The sequence below is a fragment of the Polypterus senegalus genome, chromosome 1 (genome assembly GCF_016835505.1).
Source record: "Polypterus senegalus isolate Bchr_013 chromosome 1, ASM1683550v1, whole genome shotgun sequence".
Taxonomy (NCBI): Eukaryota; Metazoa; Chordata; class Cladistia; order Polypteriformes; family Polypteridae; genus Polypterus; species Polypterus senegalus.
Genome location: NC_053154.1, coordinates 66,194,899 through 66,219,682, shown reverse-complemented (window position 1 = coordinate 66,219,682; position 24,784 = coordinate 66,194,899). Strand labels below are relative to the sequence as shown.

The 24,784-nt window shown below is 35.9% G+C and overlaps 1 protein-coding gene and 1 long non-coding RNA gene across 9 annotated transcripts in view; one reads left to right on the top strand and one right to left on the bottom strand.

Moving 5' to 3' along the window:
- Window positions 1-24,784, bottom strand: part of LOC120526805 (F-actin-monooxygenase MICAL2-like) — a 346,702-nt gene that overhangs the window by 209,605 nt on the left and 112,313 nt on the right. For all 8 annotated transcript variants that reach the window (XM_039749949.1, XM_039749960.1, XM_039749956.1 and 5 more), the window contains exons 3-7: window positions 18,445-18,652; window positions 18,101-18,211; window positions 14,125-14,226; window positions 8,761-8,916; window positions 6,755-6,855 (exon numbers count right to left, since the gene is read on the bottom strand). In XM_039749949.1, coding sequence (XP_039605883.1) covers window positions 6,755-6,855; window positions 8,761-8,916; window positions 14,125-14,226; window positions 18,101-18,211; window positions 18,445-18,652 — 678 coding nt within the window. The remainder of the gene's footprint in view (window positions 1-6,754; window positions 6,856-8,760; window positions 8,917-14,124; window positions 14,227-18,100; window positions 18,212-18,444; window positions 18,653-24,784) is intronic.
- The window catches only part of LOC120526874, a 215,298-nt gene that overhangs the window by 182,374 nt on the left and 8,140 nt on the right, over window positions 1-24,784 (top strand). The window lies entirely within an intron of this gene.

Below are 24,784 nucleotides of genomic sequence, written 5' to 3'. Positions count from 1 at the left end.
AGTCTTACATGAAGATCTCTTAGTTACGTCTTACTTCTCTGATATGTGCTCAAAATGAGCCTCTGGTCTCGTTAAGTTAGTTTAGTGCTAGAACATTCACTTGGTTATGTCATGTATCGTAGCATGGGTAAAATAGCCCATGATAAGTCCTGATGCATTAGTCCAACACTAGCTTAATCAGAATTTAACACTGATATTCTTTGCTTAAATGCCTGTCCATCCAAAATCTGTTTACTGCTATCATGATACGATTAACTGCTTAAGTTGCTATGAATGTAATCATTTGTGAAAATGTACAGAGGCCACACAAAATGGCCACTGCTAATGAGCAAACTGATGTTAAGCACAGAATATAATGATGCTACAGAGAGATTTGCTATGACTGGGAAAAGGTACAGGTTTCACCCTCCCTCTTCACCCCTATGGAGGAATATTTCGGACAAAATGAAATAAATAAATAAATGCGTAAATAAATAAAAGTACTGTGAAATGTGAGCATAAATAAATAAATGTGTCATGAAATGACAGCCTTAATAAATAAATATGTCATGAAATGAGAGCATAAATAAATAAATGTGTCACGAAATATGTTTTTCGTTGCTTATTTATTTATTTCATTTTGTCCGTAACATTCCTGCAAACCGTCATGAAATACGGCTTGAAATAAAACTGTCAGTTTCACTCATCAAAGTTGAGAGGGTGGGCTCTAACACGCCCTCTAGTTACTGATTGGTGAATCGATAGCACAAGAATTAATTAGAAAAATGCTTACTACTGCCGATTAAATGGATTCTGCCGAAGATATTACGTATTTCAGAGAGAGAATTGAAGATTTATCAGAAGAAATTACAATGTTGGCGGCCCTTTTAGAACTGAGTATTTGACCCTTGTTTTACGAGTAGAAAGTCAGTTGCATATTCGCAGCTACTTTTTCAAACAACTGTACAGCTCTGATCAGTGGTAAAGTTGTTCAGTTCAAAATATTAGGTGGAGCTGCTTTGGGCATTCCATGTCAAAGTACCTAAACTAATACAGCCGTTGCAGCTTACCGTATATCAAACTGGCTCATTCGTCTTGTGATCGTCTTCTCTGATACATCATACAGATCTGCAATCTGTTGTACTTTTAAACCGCATAACAGAAGGTGTTCTATTGACTTAGCTGGAATGTCAAAGGATGGACGTCCAGAGCAGGGTACTGCATCACCTGAACTGGAGTGTAGTAGAGTCTGTTCCACCTGTTCTTCGATAATTTCAAAACAGTTTCATCTATATCGGAGTCTAAAAGGGCCGCCAACATTGTAATTTCTTCCGATAAATCTTCAATTCTCTCTCTGAAATACGTAATATCTTCGGCAGAATCCATTTCATCGGCAGTAGTAAGCATTTTTCTAATTAATTCTTGTGCTATCGATTCACCAATCAGTAACTAGAGGGCGTGTTAGAGCCCACCCTCTCAACTTTGACGAGTGAAAGTGACAGTTTTATTTCAAGCCGTATTTCATGACGGTTTGCAGGAATGTTACGGACAAAATGAAATAAATAAATAAGCAACGAAAAACATATTTCGTGACACATTTATTTATTTATGCTCTCATTTCATGACATATTTATTTATTAAGGCTGTCATTTCATGACACATTTATTTATTTATGCTCACATTTCACAGTACTTTTATTTATTTACGCATTTATTGATTTATTTCATTTTGTCCGAAATATTCCTCCATACACCCCGACACATACCTCAGCATTTGGTTACGGCTTTATCCAACCCACTATATCCTAACTACAGGGTTACAGGGGTCTGCTGGAGCCAGTCCCAGCCAATACAGGGCGCACGGCAGGAAACAAACCCTGGGTGCCAGCCCACCACAGCACAAAGAAGCAATCTGCTTAAAAGAATATATGGTGTTGCCTAACCTGCAACTCTGCTATTATGATGCGAATGTAATGTTCAAAATATGGAAGAAGTAAGAAAGAAATGAAATTGGACCTTCTTGGTTAGCTGAGATGTGAAAATCCTGCTTAAACTCTTCTCAGTATATTTTGCTTTGTACACCAATGACCTCTAAAAACCATCAAGAAACATTTTAAAGCTGAGGTTATCAATTGCTGTCAATCATATAGTCCTACAATAACACAATTTTTAACACATGGAAGATGTTTGATATTGAGCTCTTTAGAGATTTCTATACTCCTGATATATCTGCTAATTTTTCAACCAAGTCTTACACAAATAATGTACATCATTTCATAACATTTTCTCTTAACACTAGAATTACCAGAGCCTACGAAAAAACACGTAATTCCGTCCCACCTTAAACTGCTTCTTAAATCCCTTTACACCTCTCCGCCAGCGTCCTTTGTTCTCTAAATGTGCTGATAAAGAGAAGCTAGGAGCAGCCGGCTATTCCATCCCCCCACCAATTTAGAACGTGCACGAACTTCTCTCAGCTCATGCCTTGATTGAGTATCTGGGAGTGAAGTGGAGTTTTAGAGTGGAAATAATAGATCGTTGTTTGGAACACACGCATTTCATGTCTGTTCCGTTTCTACAGTAATCTGTGTCAACACATTGTTAAAACAGAAACGTTTTTTTTATATTCTAGTAGTAGATGACAAAATGTAGGCATAAACTATATAATGTATGAAGCCTGAAGTCCAAATAGCAAAGAAACATTTTCACAAGAATAACACAATTGCACTTTTATTCAAACATATAACTGCAGAAACAAAAAGCCGCCTTAACATGCGACATTGACACCACTTTACTGTAGTTGACTCCGTGGTTCAATAGACTCAGACACCGCTTGGGAATCAAGGGGTCATGGGTTCGATCCTGCGCCCCTCCGTTTTGAGAAGTAAACTGCTCTTATTCTTACTGTTTTAGAATAAAAGCATACATTTGATTTCAGTCTGTAACAGTCGGTGCAATTTATGATCCTTGTAAAGGTTAGCTTTTTTTTATTCACTTTTCATTCTCTCAGTCGCGTTCAGAATCAATCCATACAACCCCATCTGACACGGCTGTTTTCACTAAAGACGCGCTATAGCTCTGCAGTGTACCACGATGCATACTAACGCCCCGTTCTGACACACAAATACTGGCGAAGCTGCCTTCTTCGTATCTCACCGTCACTTGCTTTTCTTTTTATTCAGTTTTATTGAGTGTTCCTGCCAGTCCCGCATGTTGCTGTATGCTTTTTCTTTTGTACTCCAGGACATGCAGAGGAAAGAATGGTAAAGACCAGTAACTTCGGCGCTATATGCAATCATCAGACACTCCCCATCTGCCCGTGTCGTTCAAACACAGGAACATATATTGGTGTAAAAGTATAACAAAAGTGCACTTTTATTCAAGTGCACTTTTCCATCGCCTTTTCCTGTAAGAAGCAATGTACACACTTCTCTCTATGCTGTGGTTTCTATTACACACCTGAAAGAAAGAGACAATATATGTGAAAATATAATCGCACTAATGCAATATTATTTGAAAACGAACAGCGTCAGATCGGGTGTGAATTTATGCAGGAACTGGAAATTCTCTGATGCGGGACCTTCCCCCAGGGAAGAAAGTACAGTGTCAGGTGCTCATTCAGTGTAATAGAAACCATAGCACAGAGAGGTGTGTACACGGCAACAAGTACACGTGTCGTAAATGTAGGAAGGACGGTCCTTGGGCGTTAGTATGCATTGTGGTACACTGCAGAGCTATAGCGGCTTTTAGTGAAAACAGCCGTGTCAGATGGGGTTGTATGGATTGATTCTGAACGCCGACTGAGAGAATGAAAAGTGAATAAAAAAAGCTAACCTTTACAAGGATCATAAATTGCACCGGCAGTTACAGACTGAAATCAAATGTATGCTTTTATTCTAAAACAGTAAGAATAAGAGCAGTTTACTTCTCAAAACGGAGGGGCGCAGGATCGAACCCATGACCCCTTGATTCCCAAGCGGGGCCTGAGTCTACTGAACCACGGAGTCAGTTACAGTAAAGTGGTGTCAATGTCGCAATGTCGTTTTAAGGCGGCTTTTTGTTTCTGCAGTTATATGTTTGAATAAAAGTGCAATTGTGTTATTCTTGTGAAAATGTTTCTTTGCTATTTGGACTTCAGGCTTCATACATTATATAGTTTATGCCTACATTTTGTCATCTACTACTAGAATATAAAAAACGTTTCTATTTTAACAATGTGTTGACACAGATTACTGTAGAAACGGAACAGACATGAAATGCGTGTGTTCCAAACAACGATCCATTATTTCCACTCTAAAACTCCACTTCACTCCCAGATACTCAATCAAGCTGAAGTTCGTGCACGTTCTAAATTGGTGGGGGGATGGAATAGCCGGCTGCTCCTAGCTTCTCTTTATCAGCACATTTAGAGAACAAAGGACGCTGGCGGAGAGGTGTGAAGGGATTTAAGAAGCAGTTTAAGGTGGGACGGAATTACGAGTTTTTTCGTAGGCTCTGGTAATTCTAGTGTTAAAAGCTGCTGTGAAGTTATACTATCTAGCAGCCATGATGATAGTAGGCAGCATCTCCAAAATTTACAAGGGTTTTTTCAAGAATTCTCTCTCAAGCAGTACTGAGAACTGAATCTTTCAATCAAAATTAAAGATAACGAATGGAAGTCAGCTACCAATGAACTTAACTGGCACAAGGCATGGTCACATTCAACTAAAATTATACCTCACATATCTCTCATACCTCAAACTATCAAAAAGTACCCAGATCAAACCACAGTTGTGAATGCTGTTGGCAGTTATCTGTCTCACAACGTTACGTTTTCGAAATATTCCACATTCATACCTTATTCAAATAAAATGTTTGCGTATTTAGTTGTGGATACATAACAATCCCTAAACTCTAACATCTCTGTCTGGGGGTAATGACAGATGGTATTTTACTACTGAATAAACAGTCTATTCTGATAATTTGCTTTAGCTTGCTAGCACATTGTCAAGACTTGCTCAACTGGAAAAATCCTAACTCACCTACTACCACAAAGAGGAAAAACAATGCCCTATTTTGCTTAAGATGAACCGTCCAGAACTAAATCTGTTAAGTAGTTCTCTTGTTCGCTAGCTAAGCGGATGTAAGATACGCCCCGAGGCTGGTGCATAAGTGAGGAGGGCCCCAGCCCTGCCCCCTCCCCTCGGCCTGCTGAGTGTCTCTCGGATTCGTGCAAATAAATCGGTACTGCAAGTAGTGCTGGGCGGTATTACCAAAGTTCTATTTTTCAAAATTATACCCGTTTCACGGTAGTCAACTGTATTTTTTTCCCATGCATGAGTGGATGTTAACCACATTTTCCACTGCAATTACTGCAGTAGACTGGCTTAGAATACAGTAACCTATTCCACTGTCATGAGCATTGTACATTGTACAAAAAAAAAATTAATGTGCACACAAGTATTAATACAGGTTTGCATGGCCCCCATAAAGTGATAGTTTTCAAGGGGGTGGCACTAATGAAGAGAAGGAATCACATTGCATGACAGTTGCAGTCAAAATACAGAACCTTTTTATTGAACAAATTTTGCAAACAACTTCAACTATAATTTTGACAACATATTTTCAACCATCCAAAGAGGAATTTAGACTTAGTAAAATATCCAGAGGTGCTTGTCAAAAGTTGTATTGCATTGAACATGTCTTAGAAAAGGAATAAATAGTAAATATTTTTTGTAAACAACTATACTCTCTGTTAATGTTAACAATCTCTGTCCACTGACAAGTTAAAGTGACTTTTTAAACAACTTTACCATCATTAAACTGCATAATATGTCCGCAAGCAAACTATGATACTTAGCGCTATGAGAGAGGTCGCAAAATCAACAAGAATGTTCAAGCAAATTACACAAAAAAACAGATCTAAATCTGTTAAGCAGTTCTCGCGTGAAAAGCAGACAAACATACAGATGTTGGATTTTATATACAGTATAAAGAGATGTACCTAATTCATTTAAATGCTGAACCTCTGGTAACTTCCTCAACAATTGATTCAAATTTCTTACTGTCTTGCTTGACTAATATGTAATTCATTTATGGCACTATCAACCCTAGAAAAGTGATTTTACCCTCTATCTCTTTGCCTTCTGACATAATAGGATCTACAGTACAGTATGCTGGAGATATGAAAATTATTCATTCTCTACTTACATCGCTCAACATGAAGTTAAGAAGCACACAATGTACTACCTATAAACATAGAGAGGGCAATGAACATAATGAAATGTTCTGCCATTAGTAGTAAAATATAATTTAGGAAAGTTAATGAAAGTGTTCTATATGAACAAATGTAATATTAATATTCACTATCAATGTCACACCTCTAATCTAGCAGAACAGAATAAAATATGTCAGCTATAACAGAATGTCAGTCATTTGCACAAAAAAACGCTTGCACTTAACAATAAATATTTGACAATCAGCCTGACAAAGAAAATGACACAAACACAGTCCAGCTGAATTAAAAGTGTAAGGTGTAAATCTAACCTGCAGTGTCAATGCACCACCTAAACATTACACTGTATATTATCTCTAAAATTGGCATAGTTTTACATTCATAATAATTTTGATTAAAGCTTCAAGCTCTTGAGAATTTTTGCTTTCAATTAAAGGCCAGAGTATGGTCATTTACATTTAAACACAGTTCTTCCACTGGCTCCTAGATTCAAAGTGAATTCAAAGAACACGGTTATGGTTTAATGTAAACTTCAGTAACAGCAGTGCTGTCTGCTACTTACATAAATAATGACTCCTTTATCCAGCAAGCTTTGTTTCTTTGCTGTCATCACAAAGTAATGGGTGTTATCTTTATAATAAACAATGTTCTCCAGGTCAATTCCTGAAATTATAAATTATGTGACATTTCAACAAAACAGATGAACTAGGATGATTTAATAATAAATTCATTATACAATGTACTTCTGTCTTATCACCATAATATTGACTAGTCACAAAAAATGAATGGACAGCTAATTTTACAAATATTTAATGCCAAGTAAATGTGAATTGCACATGTGTGAAAAGTGATCTTTAAGATTTTTCTAAAATTGTACGAGTCACTGTTGGCTCTCTCTCAGGCCTTTTATTATGGATCTTTTGTTAATCTTTAAGGAGGAGTTACATGTACATCTCTTCATTTAATTTTACCCTTGTAAAATGAGTAATACTGTACATTATTTACATCTGAATTATCTGATAACTTAGTAGCTTTTTAATGTATTTTATTACCTAATTAATGACAGGATTGGCACCCCAGCCATCATTAAAAAACCTCACACTGTTCCATTCCATCTGTACAAGTGTGGTGCTGAGGTGTAACCCGTTGCATGGCTGCACTGGGGTCCTAATCTGGGTTCCTGAGGTGGTTTGTCTTGCGGTGGGTGCGGCAATACGCTGTATCAGCACATGCTTCTAACCTCTCTTTCTCTATTACTTAATCAAAATGCATATATTTCAAATCCCCACACGTGAATGTCTATGTTTGAAATTCTTTGTACTACAAATCTGTTCTGCTGTAACTACACATAATATGACATAATGCAACATAACATTCTGAAACCTGATTAATTCAATTCAGGGTTGCAGGGGAAATAGCCTAACAAGCAGGACTGTTCGTCAGGCAGAAAGCAGTCCCAGGTCGGCAGCCAATTAATTGCAGGACCCACTTGTGCACACCCACTCACAAACTGCCACACTCCTTTAGAGACAAGGAGAGGGAGAACCAAGGAGTATCCAGAGGAAAACACACATAGTTACAGGGAGACCATGTAAACTTAAAGGGTGTGGAATTTAAACTAAGGATACTAGCAGTAACACAAACCCCTGTGTCACCAATCACTGTTACCTATAATTAATTTATATATAAAAAATACTTCTTTATACATGAAAGATTACATAAATCTTAAAAAAATATAGATATATTACTGTAATGGGCTTGATATTTTACAACTTTCACCAATCTTTTAAGGTTTTAGAGGTACAACAAATTAACCTTGAATCAAACTGTCACAAGGAAGGAATAAAACTTGGATGGGATGGAAAACCATTGCATTTTATATTTACACACATTTGCATTCACTGAACTAATGGAATGAACCAGAACACTTGGAGAAAACCTAGGAGTAAAAACTAAGCAACTGGAAATATTGGTTATATAAATGTTTGCAGTATACCTATCTAACATAAAAAACCTGATGAAAAAATCTAATTTTGGAGAAGCAAAAAAGTACATTAAAATATTATAAGAATAGGGGCATGGGGATCTGAATGAAGACGTTCCTACTTATGTACAACAGCTACATAATTTCATCAGAATTCCTTGGAGAATACTAGTTTATGTTTTGCTCACATTCCAAACACGTGGCAGGGAATCTGATTATCTCACATTCTTTTACATTCTGTACTGCATGCCAATTAATGGAACCAGTGAGTGAGCCATCCCCCAGCCATAGATAAACCACCTGTAAAAATACTCCCACAAATGCAGGAAAATTCCTACCATTGTCGTTCAGGTAAAAATGTTACTTAAGACCCAAAAGGCAAATTCTTCTAAGATGAAAGGCTCCAAACAATCTGGTTCATCTATTCTTAACTTATGTTTTGGACCTTCTTTCTGCTCAACAGTATGGTTACTTTGGAAAAAATAACACCTGGTGCATGACAGAGAACTGGCAGCCATGAAAGTCTGTCTGTATTTCTTCACCATAATTAATCTGTCACCAAAAGAGTGGAATTTGGAACCCACCTGTTTCTTCTTTAAGGTCCTGAAAGAATTTCTGGTTGAAGATGAAAGCTACGCCACTAATTTCCTCTACCTTGGCCTCTGCAGTTGTATTTCTATTAATAAAGTTTGCTGTGATTGCTATTGCCAGTTTTCCTCTGAACTCTTTTCTTCTAAAACCTGAATAATTTGGAAAAGAGTAGTTACACTTCTTACATATGTTTGCATGATACATAATATTAGCTTTAAAGGACATCTTAGCAATCTTGCATTTAAGAAAGTATCACCTGAAGACAAAAAGGATTTATTTCCTGCAGGAGGATGATTTCAATACAACATCAACAGCAACACAAGTGGTGTTCATATTTAATAAAGATATTCTTCATCTATAAATAAATAAATAAGCCAAGCAAAAGGCAGTATCATTGATAATAAAGGCAAAATGTAGCTATGCCTAAGATTCTTTTTAACTGTTGATATACTCACTGAAATTTCAGTTGTGTCAATGGTTTTCTTGCTTTTACTTACTTTTACTAAGAACCTTATACCACCGTGGACATATGAAACCACTCTTTCTGTTTAGAGTAACTGCTTACAGGTTGAATTTTCCCAGTCACACATCCATGGGTGATGTAAAACGAAGGACTATGAAACCCATGTCATTGTTTGAAGTTTGCATATTCTCCTTGTGTGTTAGTGGGGTTTCTTCCCACATCACCAAAAACAAGCAGGTTTGTTTAATTCTAAACTGGGCGCCATATGAGAGTGTGTGTTTGTAGGCTGTTTCTGGCCATGCACTCAGTGCTGCGATGACAGGCTCTGGCCCTCCATCACTTTGAATATGTTTTAAGTAGATCTGAGAATGTTATGTTATTCACATTCAAGATATAATTAAAAAAGGTTTCTGAAGACAAAACGAGCTAAGTATCAACCTGCATGTATGAAAATTATAGAATAAACCCTCCAATTCAAATCAGCTTCATGTCTTGATAAAATCTGAAATGCACTAAAGATGCATGAAAAACCATAAGTCACTTTTAATGTTTTATCCTAAGCTTAATTTAAATGTCACTTAGTATCTGATTTTGGAAAAAATATAGATTCACATATTTTCAAAAGTTACTTTTATTATTATCACTTATTGAGAGCTAAAATCTGTTACAGCCACAACATGAGCAAAATAAGAACCAAAAAAAATACAGTCATCACAGCTAACTAATTTTGTCATTAATACGCCACACCTGCACAATGATTCAATTGCATTTTAATGATAAATAACACAAAAAAGTTTGGGCTTTGCAAAATAAAAAACAAAATCTATATTATTGCGTATACAGTATACAGTATCTTGCTGTGGACACTGGTACAGATATCACATTAGGGGGACAAAGTAAACCACAAATATGTGTTTCCATGTTCAGAAGATCACTGAAAAAGAACTTAAAAGAACCAGTTTTCATGAAAGAAATGAAAATCAATACTAAAAGAACTTAAGACTAAGTGAAATATTCATCAAACAATTAGATAAATTGTCTGTTAATTGTACTGTAATCGCTCAAAGATTACCCTCCAGAGTATGATACAACTAGGCATTTAATATTGTGTGTTTACTACGTAACTTGAGTAACAGCATAGTTAATTGTGCAATCAGATATGGAATAAGAATGGCAAATGAGTAGTCACCATTATCTTTATTCAAGTTACACAGTAAATACACAGTAATAATGCTTAGTTACACTACAGCTAGACAGGTAATTACAGTACAATGTGGAAAAGTGTAAAGGTAGCTGTGGCAGCCTATAAATATCTCTCTAAAAACATATCTACCTTTTATTCTGTTTCATCCTCATGGATCACTTGTGAAGATATATTTAATCAACTTGTATACTGTATGCCAGATTCAAAGGAATTTAACAATTTACAGAACTCATTAAACTCAGTTTTCAAGTCATAGGGTCCACATCCCACATCAACAGCCACAGACACAAAACAGAAATCATACTTGATATTGACACCAGTACATCACTGGTCACTCACTAAACAGAGTACATTTAGATTTGCCAATCAAATGTACATACTTTGTACATGCTGCTGAGCTCAGTCATCTTTTGGCATGTGTAATGAGAACCAGATAACCTGAATAAAGAAAACCACGCAGACACGGGGAGAGAATACAATCTCTCTATCTGCTGAAGCTACTGTATAAGGCATACGTGCTAATCACCATGATTTAGTGTGTGACTAGTCATTGCAATGGACCAGTAACTCATCCATGTTTGTTTCCAGATTTGTACATCATGGTGCTGGTCTGCAGAGATCCATAACCCTGAATTGCATTAGGTGAGTTTGGGAATGTTACATTATATTGTTATAAGATAAATTAATACTAACCCATAGCACATACAGTATGTTAGTGTAATCAGTACTTCAAAAGCCATATTTTAATCTTTTAGACTCTAGTAAATAAGAAAATAAATACATTTTTTAACCAAATTAAACTAAATACATTTTAAACATGATATAATTTATTATCAATAGTTAACATAGAAAATTCTTCCACTGATGTCAAAGAAAACATGAACAATTCAATGGAACGTGGACATTTAGGCTGTGGTTTGGTCTGCTAGAAAAAGTGTTGTCTGAAACCTAAAATTAAAAGCTAAACGCCTGACATCAGTCTGATCTAAGTGAGGTAAATGTACATTTTCATGGTCTATAAACTTTTAAGCAATCTGAGGAACTCACATTGCAGTCAATCAATTAAAACAAGGAATAAACATGCAAAAACATCTAAATTTAGATTAAAAGTGGGTTATTTTCATAGTTCATCTGTTTTATGTGTAATTGACAGTTACAAACAACTGACTGTATTATCATGTTCTGCTCTTTTCAAGTGTACTATATACAGTGTTATATTAATTTACTAAAACTATATTGTTTTATCTGCGGTGGGTTGGCACCCTGCCTGAGATTGGTTCCTGCCTTGTGCCCTGTGTTGGCTTGGATTGGCTCCAGGTGACCCCCGTGACCCTGTGCTCGGATTCAGCGGGTTGGAAAATGGATGGATATTGTTTTATAAAATCTGAATTCCTGGAGCGTCTATGTTTCACAAGTTCAAAGGGTAGCTGCGAATAGAGAAGGAAAAAAAATAACCCTGGCTTCACTGACCCAATCCTATTGCTTCTTTCTTCTCAAAATCTATGTGACCGAACTGTTCTTCACTACTGATACCTCTACTCCTGTTTCGGGTTGGTATCTCTCAGTTGGACTGTAGCAACTGGCCAGTTTTCGATTAGTTCCTGTAGTTATGCTGAACTCAAATGCTTTACTGGAGTACTTTGTCACATTACACCCAGATTTGAAGTGCTCCGAGGATCCACTTCAAAACCATTTATCTTGATTTGCAGGTGTCTGCACCATTCTATTTCTTCTAACCTCCAGTTTCTGTTATTCACCTTCTGCAAAACCTCTGACCTTTCTAAGAAACTACTTCATGATTTGCTGTTAGAATTTCGTTTTTGAGAAAACATATTGATAAAATATGGGAGCTCAATTCAACCTATTTATTAAAAGTTGATGGAGAAATAGTTCAGAACTTATAGAGTCCGACTTATGCAAATGGCCACAATTGATGTAAAGGGATATCTGTAATTCTCTTTAACCAAGTTAAAATTAATGGACTTCATGTTTTTAAAAACAAAGGTATAGCCCAGCCAGACCAATGAAGGTAAAAAAACTTTTTTTGAGTGGGTGCTCATTTACTTGTCATGTGCTGTGGAAAAAGCTGGATTTCCCTGCATTGATGCTTGGGGAAAGTTGCAGAGCTCATGATTTGTAATTTGATTTAACAAACTTGTTTGCATAATGTGCAAATGAGTGTGGATAGTTACCAGTATATTTAGTAAAATGTTAGCGGCTTAATGTTAAGAAAATACACTTGCCAAGCAAAGAGTTATTATGATAATTGAACCATGTTCTCTTTGCTAGTCCATGAATCAGTTTTTCGTTTGAAACTACAAGGAGGGACTTAACCTTTTAACATTTTAACATTAGCATTTTTAGGGATGGTACTCATTTCGCGGTTGTACTTGAAGCAAAAGGTGCTTCATCTTAAAATCTTAGTTAAAGGATCATAAAACCTCAGCATTGGAAGTATTTCTGTTTTTACTTCTAATTGGTTTTCCTAAGAAATATCCATATGTTTTCACTTAAAACATTTTGTTATGAAAAGTAAAAAAGGTCTATAATGAATTTAGTTTATTTTGGCTTTTGTATCAATAAAAGCTGAAATTTTAATAAGGGTGTGAAGACTTTTAATATCCATAGGATATGCCTTTTGAAATCCCAAAAATAAATTATAATGGTATTCTTGTTAATGCAGAATAATATAAACTGTTTATTAGTTACAGTTTAAATACTGGTTTATAATAATGCTGCAGTTTATTTCAATGAAAGCTGACTTTTTGTCAGAAATGTGTTTAAAAATTGAAACATTCTCAGTATGTTGTACTATATGTGTTATATTGAAACAAGCACCTGACTCCAAGCCATTCTCAAAACGCAGTGTTAAGCACACTATTTTGCTTGGGCTATTATATGAAGTACTCAGAACTGAAGGTAATTATTAGAAGATTTGGGGAGGAAAATTAAACAGATTATTTTCTGTGTTCATTATGTTTAGATAATAACAGGCCCTTTGGATGTGTATGTTACAAAGTGCATTCAGTATATACTGCATGTCATGTATGCATGTATAACCTGATTAGTACTTCATTAGACCATAGAAATGAGCATGGTTGAAAATTTCTCACACATTTCAGATTTACCTGTCCAAGATGAAAAATAGGCAGTTAAAGCAATACTTTTTAATTAATAATAAAATAAAGCCTCTGCTGAGAACTTAATCATTAACTTAACTTAGCTGTTCACTAGTGACTAATTGTCATAGTAGTTGAATTAAAGAGATGCAGCTTAAAGATTACATACGTATATATCATAACTATTTTTATCCAAATGGTGACAGCCTATCTGGCCCATCAACTATCAAAAACACTCTTCCTCAGTCCAGTAACAGCATCACTGTTTTCACAAGATAGAAAAGTTCATGGCTTTTGGACATGCATTTCCTTGTACAAATGTCATTATTTGCAATACAGTATTCATTGTTCAATCTAGCATTAATGAGGCATCAAAATCCTTTCTTCAGTGCAAAAGAAAAAAGGAGTTAAGATCATGAAGACACTAAGTTTGCATTGCTTTATGCAGTTGCTGTTTAATCAATTGATTGCTTATTTTAAGGCAATCTTTTTACAGTGTAAACTATAGTTAGCAAGTAAGAAAAAAGTATATTATGAGATCACTTCTGATAATTAACCTCAAACATCTTACCCTCTAGAGTGTTTCGTCGTCCATCTGCTCCCACAATTACATCAAAATCAAAGTTTGCAACAGGATGATCAGCTGGACACACTTCAGCCCGCCAGCCCATTCCTATCAAACAGATCAAGCAATTAATGAAAATATAAACTTGAAGGAAGAAGAATGTTTAGCACACCTTTGCAAAGATGGAGGAATCCCTTTTTCATTTATCACTGGTTATCAATTTCCATGATGTTACTGAATTGTTCACAATTAAAATATTAATAATTACACCGTCTATAAAACATCACTTAAATACATTAAGCGTAAACCAATGACATTTTAGTTCTTCCAGTATTTTACAGTAAATTCATATTCTTCATTGCCATATAAGCACATTGTCAAAAGACCTTGTATATTACGTGCACAGTATGTCAATTTAATTGTCAGGTTTTATATCTTCATTGCTGTCATTAGCATATGCTGTTTATCTATCTAAAGGAATATGGTTGAAGCTCTTTCAGTTTATGATGCACTTCAATACCTTCCTAGGTGCCTGAGGATCATTACCCCAGGGCCTTTAGCTTATTTATGTAGCAATGTGATATGGCCAGTCATTTGAAGACTAAGAAGAGCACAGGTGAGGGTTACTGTGCTTTCTTAGATTTTACATGGCTGCCAAAGGCAGTGTCATGGAAGTATCAGGATATTATTACATTGCTCTGAAGAAGATATGCATACTGTCTTGGAAGAGAATTACATTTATTTATTAGCATACTGCAAGCACATTTAGCAATGTCAAATCGTATTTGGGGTAAAAAGATTTTTTTAGCTTTGCTCGTTATACTCCCATTTCAAGTTTATGTTAAATTTGGAATAATATTAAAAAATATGAAAAAACACAATATATCCTCAAAGCAACCCTATTTTTATACCTCAGAAGTGATTTAAATTAGTTGCTTGTTATTATTTTTTTCTTCTCTAAAGTAATTTTTACTCTCTTGCCCAAAATGAACTTGCTCTTACAAAACATGCTCACATTTGATTAATTTTGTTATTTATACATCTTTACTCTGTAGTTTATATAAGTTTACATCTTATTTTAAAACATTCCATGCCACTGTATCTTTCATTTGTGTATGTTAAGATTTTGAAGATGCATTTGAAAATAAGTTAATGCAAAAAATAAATTATCCTATTAACACAAAGATCATTTTTTGTAAAAATCTGTAAAAGAAGCTTAGTAATCAAAGACATAAAACCTAAAGTCTCCAAATCCAAATGTTGCTTTCAAAATATTGACTTAACTCATGATTGCTACAGTATATAATTTATAGTCTAACACATGCCATAATATTCCTGCTTTAGATCTTGATTTAAGTAGTCATTACAGGAGACAAGAGTATTTATGGCAATAATCCATTGTTTAAATGAACACATCTCTTAAAGCAGTACATTAAGAATTTTTTTGTAATTATAAATTATTATGAAGTCTAATTTCATCAGATGACAGAATACCATAATACCTCTAAAATAACACTACACTATCACTGCCTAATGATTAAAGGAGTGTTGTTTATATCTGCTTAGTGATATTGAGGAGTACATCTAGTAGGCAGCATGTGCCAACAAAATAATATAAGAAGTACAATTTTTACTTTTATTTGCCATATATATACATTTCTTTTAATTCTTTTTGTTTGTTTCTTCTTAAATACTGAAAATAAAATTGGGAATGAATGAACGGTGAGCATGCAGACAAAAGAATAGAATATAAAAAAGACCAGAGATATATAAAGAAAAATATGAAACTAATACAGCAAGCAAAATCAGAAGAGTCATCAACTCATCTTAACCTTCAAATTGATTCATAGTGCCTGTTTACACAATGATCACAATCAAGTGATAAACACATAATTGCACATTTTTACTTTATTAAGAATTAAAGGGCTAGGAATCTATAATGCAAAATATACTAAAAAAAAATTATATAAACTATATTTAGTTTAGTTAAACTTAACAGTTGCGCAATTCTCATTCCAAAATGAATAAAACAACACATAACGGAAACACATAACATCAAAAACTGTAAGCTGTTATAAATTATTATCAAGTCTAATTTCATCAGATCGTATGTCTTCATATCTTGTTTGTGAGCTCCTTTGGCAGGATTAGTTGTGGTTTACCTGCATATACACCAGGGATCAACAAAAGTTACACTGATTTACAGTAATGACCATTAAACTCCCAACTGAAAGAGGCAACTGGATGGTAAATGGGGGAAAACACAACTGGGCGACTTTCAGTTGCAAGGATATATGCACATAAAAATCACAATTTGTAAAATTTTATGTTATGTAAAATAGTGTCTGCGTGGGTTTCCTCCTGCAGTCCAAAGACATGCAGGTTAAGTGCAATGGCGATCCTAAATTGTCCCTAGTGTGTGCTTGGTGTGTGGAGATGTGTGTGTCTGCCTAGGGGGTTGCCAACCAAGATCCCGAGGTGTTTCATCATGTAGTGGCTTGTGGTAACACTCTGTAACAGTGCATGTTCCCCAACCGGACCTGACCTTTTCAGAGGGTGGGGTCGGTCATGGGTGATTAGAACAAGCCTCTTGTACCAGTTATATTAGGCAAAGTGTACAAAAATCTTATTAAATAAAACCGGAAAATTCTGAACCTAAACATACATATATGAAATCTACAGTTAACCAGAATTGTCAGCTTTAATACTGCAAGTATCAAAAACAACACAATGGAGGCATATGTAGTTGTGTATAAATATTAATATAAGAGAGGTAAAAGAAATCTGGCTGAATTCCTGGGATGGAGACGAGTATAATATAAATGGAAATGTTATGATAGCCAATTCAAAAAGCTGAAGCAGTGGAAATGTACAAGTATTTAATAAGAATTTAAATATAAGGCTGGTTCAAACACACTAGTATTCATGACATAATGATTTTCACAGCATTTGGCACAGCAAAGCAGAAAAAATGAAACTATTCAATTTAACTTTGGAAAGGAAAACTCCGAACAACAGTGACAAGGTTTAAACAGATAAAATATGCCAATCCTGTACATGTAAAATGTTGGCAGAGCAATGGTATAGACGTTTATTAATAAATAGCAGCAGCACTGGAGAAGCTATGTGAAAAGAGCTCATTCACACTACTAAACAGAAAGCTAACATTATGGGTACAAATTCCTCTTATATTTTGTCAAGAGAAGAGGCAGGCAAATTACAATGTTCATAATTTCTTGAACAGAAGGCAGGAACAGTGACTACTACCTTTGTGGCAATGTAACAAAGGCTCTTGTGAAATATAATTGAAACTGAAACATACAAAACTGAATATGACATACACATTATGTTACAGTAAGCCAGTCAAAGAGAGCCAGGGCCTAGCTGGCAGTACTAAGCACAGAGTGGGAACCAAACTGAACAGTCCATTGCAGAGCATACTTACATAGTCACTCAAACATTATCAACTCAAACCAACCAATTAATCAAGCATAATTCTTTAGGTTAGGATAGGCAGACTTTATTATCCCGGAAGGAAATTTGTTTGCAGCAGGAAAGTACAAAAGCAGAAGACATTGTTACAGACATCCAATAGATAAACAAACACACAACATTTGACAACCTAAGTTATTGCATAAACACACTCGCAAGATCAATACAAAGAAGAATAATTACATTCAACAATAAACAAAACACTAATACAGATTGTAACATTTAGCAGCATCACCACTAGCAACAGAACTTAAAATGCTTATAGCTCTTGCAACAAAAGATTTCTTAAACCCGTTGCTCTTTACCTTTGGAAACCTACATCTGCAAAACAGCTGGAATTTATAGAAAATGAGGACAGCTACTGTTGGACAGAATTCTTTGAAAAGTGGACTGGTGCAACGAAGTAGTAGTGCTAAGCACTGTGCCACTATACATATCATTCAATATTTTTATGATATATAGATGCAATATGAAATCATGGGATATTTACCTTGATTGTCTTGAGCAGGCTCAAGAAGCTTAATAAATTCTACATTCATATGAAATTCCACTCCAAGAATAAGAGCCACTTTAACTAAGATGAGCTGCAGTTGACGAATACCTGGCAAAGTTTAAAGAGATAATAATTTATTATTTCTATACAAGTTAACAGCTGAAGATCTCAGTTTTAAAAGCTAATCATTTATAGATGACATCTTCAAATATCTCTTTCCTGTTAGACATTATTCCATTTTCTTTCCAAAATAATTCCATGGTTTATGATAGTGTACTAACTCTTGAGGAGCATGGGTATGTTAAATGTATACAAGAAAATTGGCCATTAATGCTACTTACTGATATGATCAATTGAGCCTGCACAAAACTTCCCATAGAATTTTTTTGCCCCAAGTCCACGAAGGTCATGAATAGTGTAAGGCCACAAATGTAGCACATTGTTTCTGGAGAAAGTGTCTCTCTTTTCTAAAACAACCACTTTGGCTCCCAGGAAGGCAAGTTCTATAGCAGTCCGCAATCCACACGGTCCACCTCCAATGATGAGACACTGTTAAAGGGAAATACAAGAATAATGAGAGGCCTGGTAGCAATGCTCTTAAAGTTAGATACATAATGCTGCTGTGGGTTTAGAGTAAAACGCTGAAACAAGAAAAGCAGACACAAAAATAAAGTGTATCAGATTTCACTATAATCAAATGGCTAAGTGAAATCAGAATGCTGAATCTTGCTGACTTGCAGGTTTTCAGTCAGCTTTAATCCACTGAATGTCACAAAGTGCACATTATTCATTTAGATGCACATTTTATCTTTGTTGCACATTTTAGCTTTATTACTGCAATGATATTAGAATTAGACACATACACTTTAAAGTGGCTGACAAACTTTAAAAGCGGGCTTTACTTGCTACACTGTGCCTTGCCTTCACTCTGATACAGTATGATGCACAATGCACATGATGGAGTAAGAAACGTGCCTTTGGGCATCTGGTAATACACATAAAAGGTGAGCTTCTCTTTCTTGGTCTTTCTGCTTCGCTTTGCTTTAACAATACCAACAAATGGGTGGTGGAGTACCTTCTGGGTGCTTGCACTCCCATGGATTTTTTTCTCCCTGTTATCTTGAAATTTAAACGTGTGCCCTATAATGGACATGTTTGTCATAGAGGGTTTTGTTCCACCTGTTTCTATAAGGCTCCCCAAGGCACTGAACTTGAAAAGGCTAATGAATGGGAATAAAGAATGAATAAAGCACAGATTTTGTTAGACTTAAGTGCAGCATTTGACACCACTGACCATTCTATTTTACTGTATGCACAGGTTAGAAAATGATGTTGAGCTTACAGGCACTTGTGCTCACTTGGTTTAGTTCTTATTTATCAAATCGATTGTAAGGTCCGGCTTACTTGTCTGAACTTATCATGACTTACAAACCAGAGTGCACTTTATGATTCCAAGGATTAATAAAATAACAGTGGGAGGTCGAGCTTTTAGTTACAGGGCCCCTAAACTGTAGAATGGTCTGCCTGCTACTATAAGAGATGCCCCTTTGGTCTCAGCTTTTAAATCCCGGCTGAAGACTCACTGCTTTAGTTAAGCATATCTTGAATAAAGCTGCTGATTAACTGTACAGACTGCATCTCTGTTGTTAGTCATTAGCACTAAAACATAAGTAACATGATAGTTATAATTTGTTACTAACCCTCACCTATTCTGTTTCTCTTCTTGGTACTCAAATGTGGCATTTGGTGCCACGGCCCACCTGCCAAGTTGTTTTGTCTGCCTAAGGTAAAGTCATCCCTAATGGAGGATTTCAGAAATCGTAGGGTAGAGGGGTCCTTTCATCAGATTGGCTGGCCAAGCAATGTTTCAGCTGTGGAATGGTCAAATCGGGGAGGCAGCTTGATGGCTAAGGTCTCCAGGACTCTAAACAAATCCAAATCATATTATGTGATATCATCTACTGTTAAATTCTGCTCTGTACTTGTAAAATGTTTATTTTTATACTGTACTGAGGATTTGTTCTGATCTGCGTATTGTATTGACCCCCTTCTTTTTGACACCCACTGCATGCCCAACCTACCTGGAAAGTGGTCTCTCTTTGAACTCCCTTTCCCAAGGTTTCTTCCATTTTTTCCCTACAAAGATTTTTTTGGGAGTTTTTTCTTGTCTTCTTAGAGAGTCAAGGCTGGGGGGCTGTCAAGAGGCAGTGCCTGTTAAAGCCCATTGTGGAACTTCTTGTGTGATTTTGGGATATACAAAAATAAATTGTATTCTGTTGTATTGTATTGTATAAGCCAATATAAATTAAACTCCAATCCAGTTTGTTCAATAATTAATAATGCCTTTTATATTTGACCTTTGGTCTGCAAACTTTTACAATGGGCATCATCTGTCTTTAATAACAATATTTATTTGTGCGAATTTACAGAGTTTTCTGAAAGAATTCTGTTATATTTTTGATGTTCCTTTAAAGATGCCAGTTGCTACTAGCATATACAACGGAAAAGATCAGTAAGTGAATATTTAAATAATTTCAAAGATTTTAGCAGATTCAGGTTGGAATTACAATTCTTAGGTTTCTAGATTTACAAATGGATTCTCGAGGGCAGTTAAAAAGAAGAAAATTGTAAGCCATGATGTGGGAGAGACCTTAGAAGATGTGGACTTCAAATTAAATGCAAGAATCTCTCAGAGGAAAAGAGAAAACTGACCACTGGAGTTTACACTTCTAAACCCTCTAGCTTAGAGTAGAGATTCTGAAACTCCAATGAGGTTTAACAAATGTCTCACCAGTCTCAGCAAGGTGGGGACTGATGTTATATAAGAATCATCCGACCTAAACTCTAGTTAAAGAATTATTTTGACCCCAGTGCCTGGGGTGTTAGGTAAAAAGTGGTTTAAAACAGCAAAGACAGTTTGGGCTTTCATGTTCAATAACCACTGAGAATAAAATAATCATCCAAGCCCTGGGAGATTCTCATGCCACTAGGACTATAACTAACAACTATCTCTTTTTAATTGATTAGTTGGGTTGATTATTGAGTTGATTGATCAGGGAATTTAAAAATTCATCACTTGATAAAAGTGTAACGATTTTATGCAGAAATGAAAGTTTTATTCTTTGTACAATGCTGTCCCTCATAACAGTAAAATTATGGTCTAAAATTACAATGGCCAAAAAGTGCATAGCAAAAAGTCTTGTTTTTAACTTGAGGGGTTAGCTTAACACTTTCTAGGATGCTGTTGACATCAAGGGGTTGAGGGTTGAAATCACTGTCAAGTGTCGACAAACCTTGCCTAGAAAATATTGTTTGATTTTTCAGATGGCTGCAAAGATTGACAGGTAAAATAATTTGCTGTTTCTGTCAACAAAAGAAATACTCTACAAAGGAAGTTTTCCATATTCTTGATGAGTAAGACTCTGCATTTTAAGTAAATGATTTTGAGCTGCCAGAAACAAAAAACAACAGAAAATAGTGACACCAAATCTGCTTTTGGATTATCCCCAAATATGAATGAGAGCAGAATCATCATGTATTCTTCTTAGGTGCTCACGGTTATCCTCCTGTATTGTGTGAACTTATTTGTACAGAATACTTACCAGAAGTGGAGCTGAATTACCCCACACATCTGAATTTGTTGGTCAACCCTAAACCTTATTTACATTTTAGTCACCACCATATCTCAAAATGTGATTTACTTGCATACACAACAGTTAGTGCATTATTTGGATGTGTGTTGTATGAATGTATCACATGACCTAAGAGACCACAGTAATTGTGTTGTATAAAATAGCCAAACACATTTAGCAGTGTCCAAACTTTGTAGCAACTTAAATGAAACCATTTTTGGAGGAAACATTTAGTATGCTTCTTGTTTAACAAATTCTGTTCTTGACATGAGTTTTACTCTTTCTTTCATATTTATTGCAATCCCTTAAATGTGACAAGTAATCTCTTGTCTTACCATATTCTGACCTTGGCTCTTTATTTTCATTATGTTTTTATTTGTTTACACATTGTAATTTTGGGTCCCGTCTTGTGACTTCAATCATCAGAGAGTATGACGGCATAGGAAGTATCAGTATAAATATGGTTGTGAACACATTTTGCTTAAAGCCTTAGCGAATAAAATAACCTCAAGCAACTTAGTGATAGTTAGCATATTTTTGATGTAGGTCCATGCAGTAGGATTCTAAATGTTGCACTTGACGTAGTTTCTGGCTTTGACTTACTTTGTTAACTTGATCTCCCTTATATTTGACTTCCAGTACGACTCGGAGTCATGCCACGTGCAAAGGTTCGCTGATGACACTGCTATTGTGGGCTGCATCAGGAGTGGGCAGGAGGAGGAGTACAAGAAGCTAATCAAAGACTTTGTTAAATGGTGCGCCTCAAACCACTTACACCTTAACACCAGCAAGACCAAGGAGCTAATGATGGATTTTAGGAGGCCCAGGCCCCTCATGGACCCTGTGATCATCATTAGGTGACTGTGTGCAGAGGGTACAGACCTATAAATATCTGGCAGTGCAACTGGATGACAAATTGGACTGGACTGCCAAAACTGATTCTCTGTGTAAGAAAGGTCAGAGCTGACTATACTTTCTTAGATGGTTGGCGTCCTTCAACATCTGCAATAAGATGCTGCAGATATTCTATCAGACGGTTGTGGCGAGTGCTCTCTTCTACGCGGTGGTGTGCTGGGGAGGAAGCATAAAGATGAAGACACCTCACGCCTGGACAAACTTGTTAAGAAAAGCAGGCTCTATTGTAGGAGTAAAGTTGGACAGTTTAACATCTGTGGCAGAGCGACGGGCATTAAGCAAACTCCTGTCAATCATGAAGAATCCACTGCATCCACTGAACAGTGTCATTTCCAGGCAGAGGAGTAGCTTCAGTGACAGACTTTTGTCACTGTCCTGCTCCACTGACAGACTGAGGAGATCGTTCCTCCCCCACACTATGCGACTCTTCAATTCCACCCGGGGGAGTAAATGCTAACATTACTCAAAGTTATTGTCTGCTTTTACATACATTTTTATTTCTATTTAATTTAATATTTTTTTTTTTTTGTATCAGTATACTGCTGCTGAATTATGTGAATTTCCCCTTCGGATTAATAAAGTATATATCTATCTATCTATTTGACCCTTCACTACATCTTTTGTCTCCATTTTCATCTTCTGGTCTCCCCATTAACATGTCCATAACAATGGTATAGTGGAGAAACTAAGCCACTGGACTTGAATACTTACAGTTGCTGGTTCTTTTTCTGCCTCTAAATGTGTGATCCTTATAAATTCACTTAACCTGCTAATGTTCAGTATATGAGAAATGTGAATGTTTGTACAGTATTCTGAACTTGTAAAGTTGCAAGTAGCCTCGGAAAAAGGAGTAAGCCATATATAAAATCTCTCTACTATATAAAAAAAACCTGGGATGAGGCGAGACTTTTTAGCCTGAGAAGAGATGTGACTTTTTCAGAGAGGTATTTTCAAGTCCCGCGAGACGAGACTTTGTGCCAAGAGATTTAACCACGTCCGCTGCCAGAAACAAAAGACAAAAAGTAGATGACAAAGTAGAATGTCGTAAAGAGGTTCCAAAACGGTGCGATACACATGCAGAGGACGTTAGAGAGAATGAAAGGACTAAAATTCGAAAGTCTCAAAAAAATTATAGTAAAGATCGTATTAACGCAAACAAACAAATTATTACTCTGTGAAATAAAGGAACTGCAAAAAGAGATTGAATATATTGTTCGGATTTAAACTTTAAGTCGGAGACTTGTAGATCGTCTAACTTGTGTTGCCACCAGTGAAAAGTTGTGTTTCTTCCCAATGAAGACGCATATCTGCAAGAATTAAAATATTTGTTGTTTGGTAAAAGTAAAATCCATATACGCGAGCGGCAAAGATGCGAAATGGCTGGCACGTAGAGCAGGCCAGAAGGTTGGCAAGCGAAGCGAGCAGGGGTGCGAAGCCCCCTACTAATACTAAAAAATAAAACATGGCAAATGGCATTTGTTAAAAAATCCGACACTGTATTATATGTTGGTTTAATAAAATGAGCATTTTGACTTCTCAATTTTCAGTAAAATAGTTTTGATTATTCCTTTCTTTTTTATGGCATGTTTCAGTAAATATTTACTATTAGGTGTGCATTTCAAGAATGTACAATAAATGGTAGGCAATGTTATAAAATGTGTAAAATGTATAGAGAACACAGGCATTACCTTTCAATCATTAATTAACTCGTCTACTGTAATAGCAGTTTTGTAGTCGGAATGTTTCTAGTTGAGGTGGTTATATAAAAAGTCTGGATTAATGGATTTCATGCCCTTAATTGACACCATTACAATTTCCTGTCCAAGACATATAAACAAAGAAAATAAGAGAGGAACTCATGGATGGTGTGGATGTTAGGAGCTCCTGAAAATGTTTTGACAGCAGTATCTACCAGGCCAGCTTTTCCCCTTGAGGCACTAAGAGCTCGTGTCAGTGTCTTGCTTTGCTGGACTGCCTCTTTGCACAGTCCTTTTTTGAGTGCATCCTCTAATTAGCACCAAGGGAGCAAGTTGTCTGAGAACTGTTTACAAAGCTGCCACAGCAGTTAGAGAAGTCAGACCATAAAAGGCCTGGTACAGATTTATTGGCAATAAAATAAAGATTCTGTTCTATT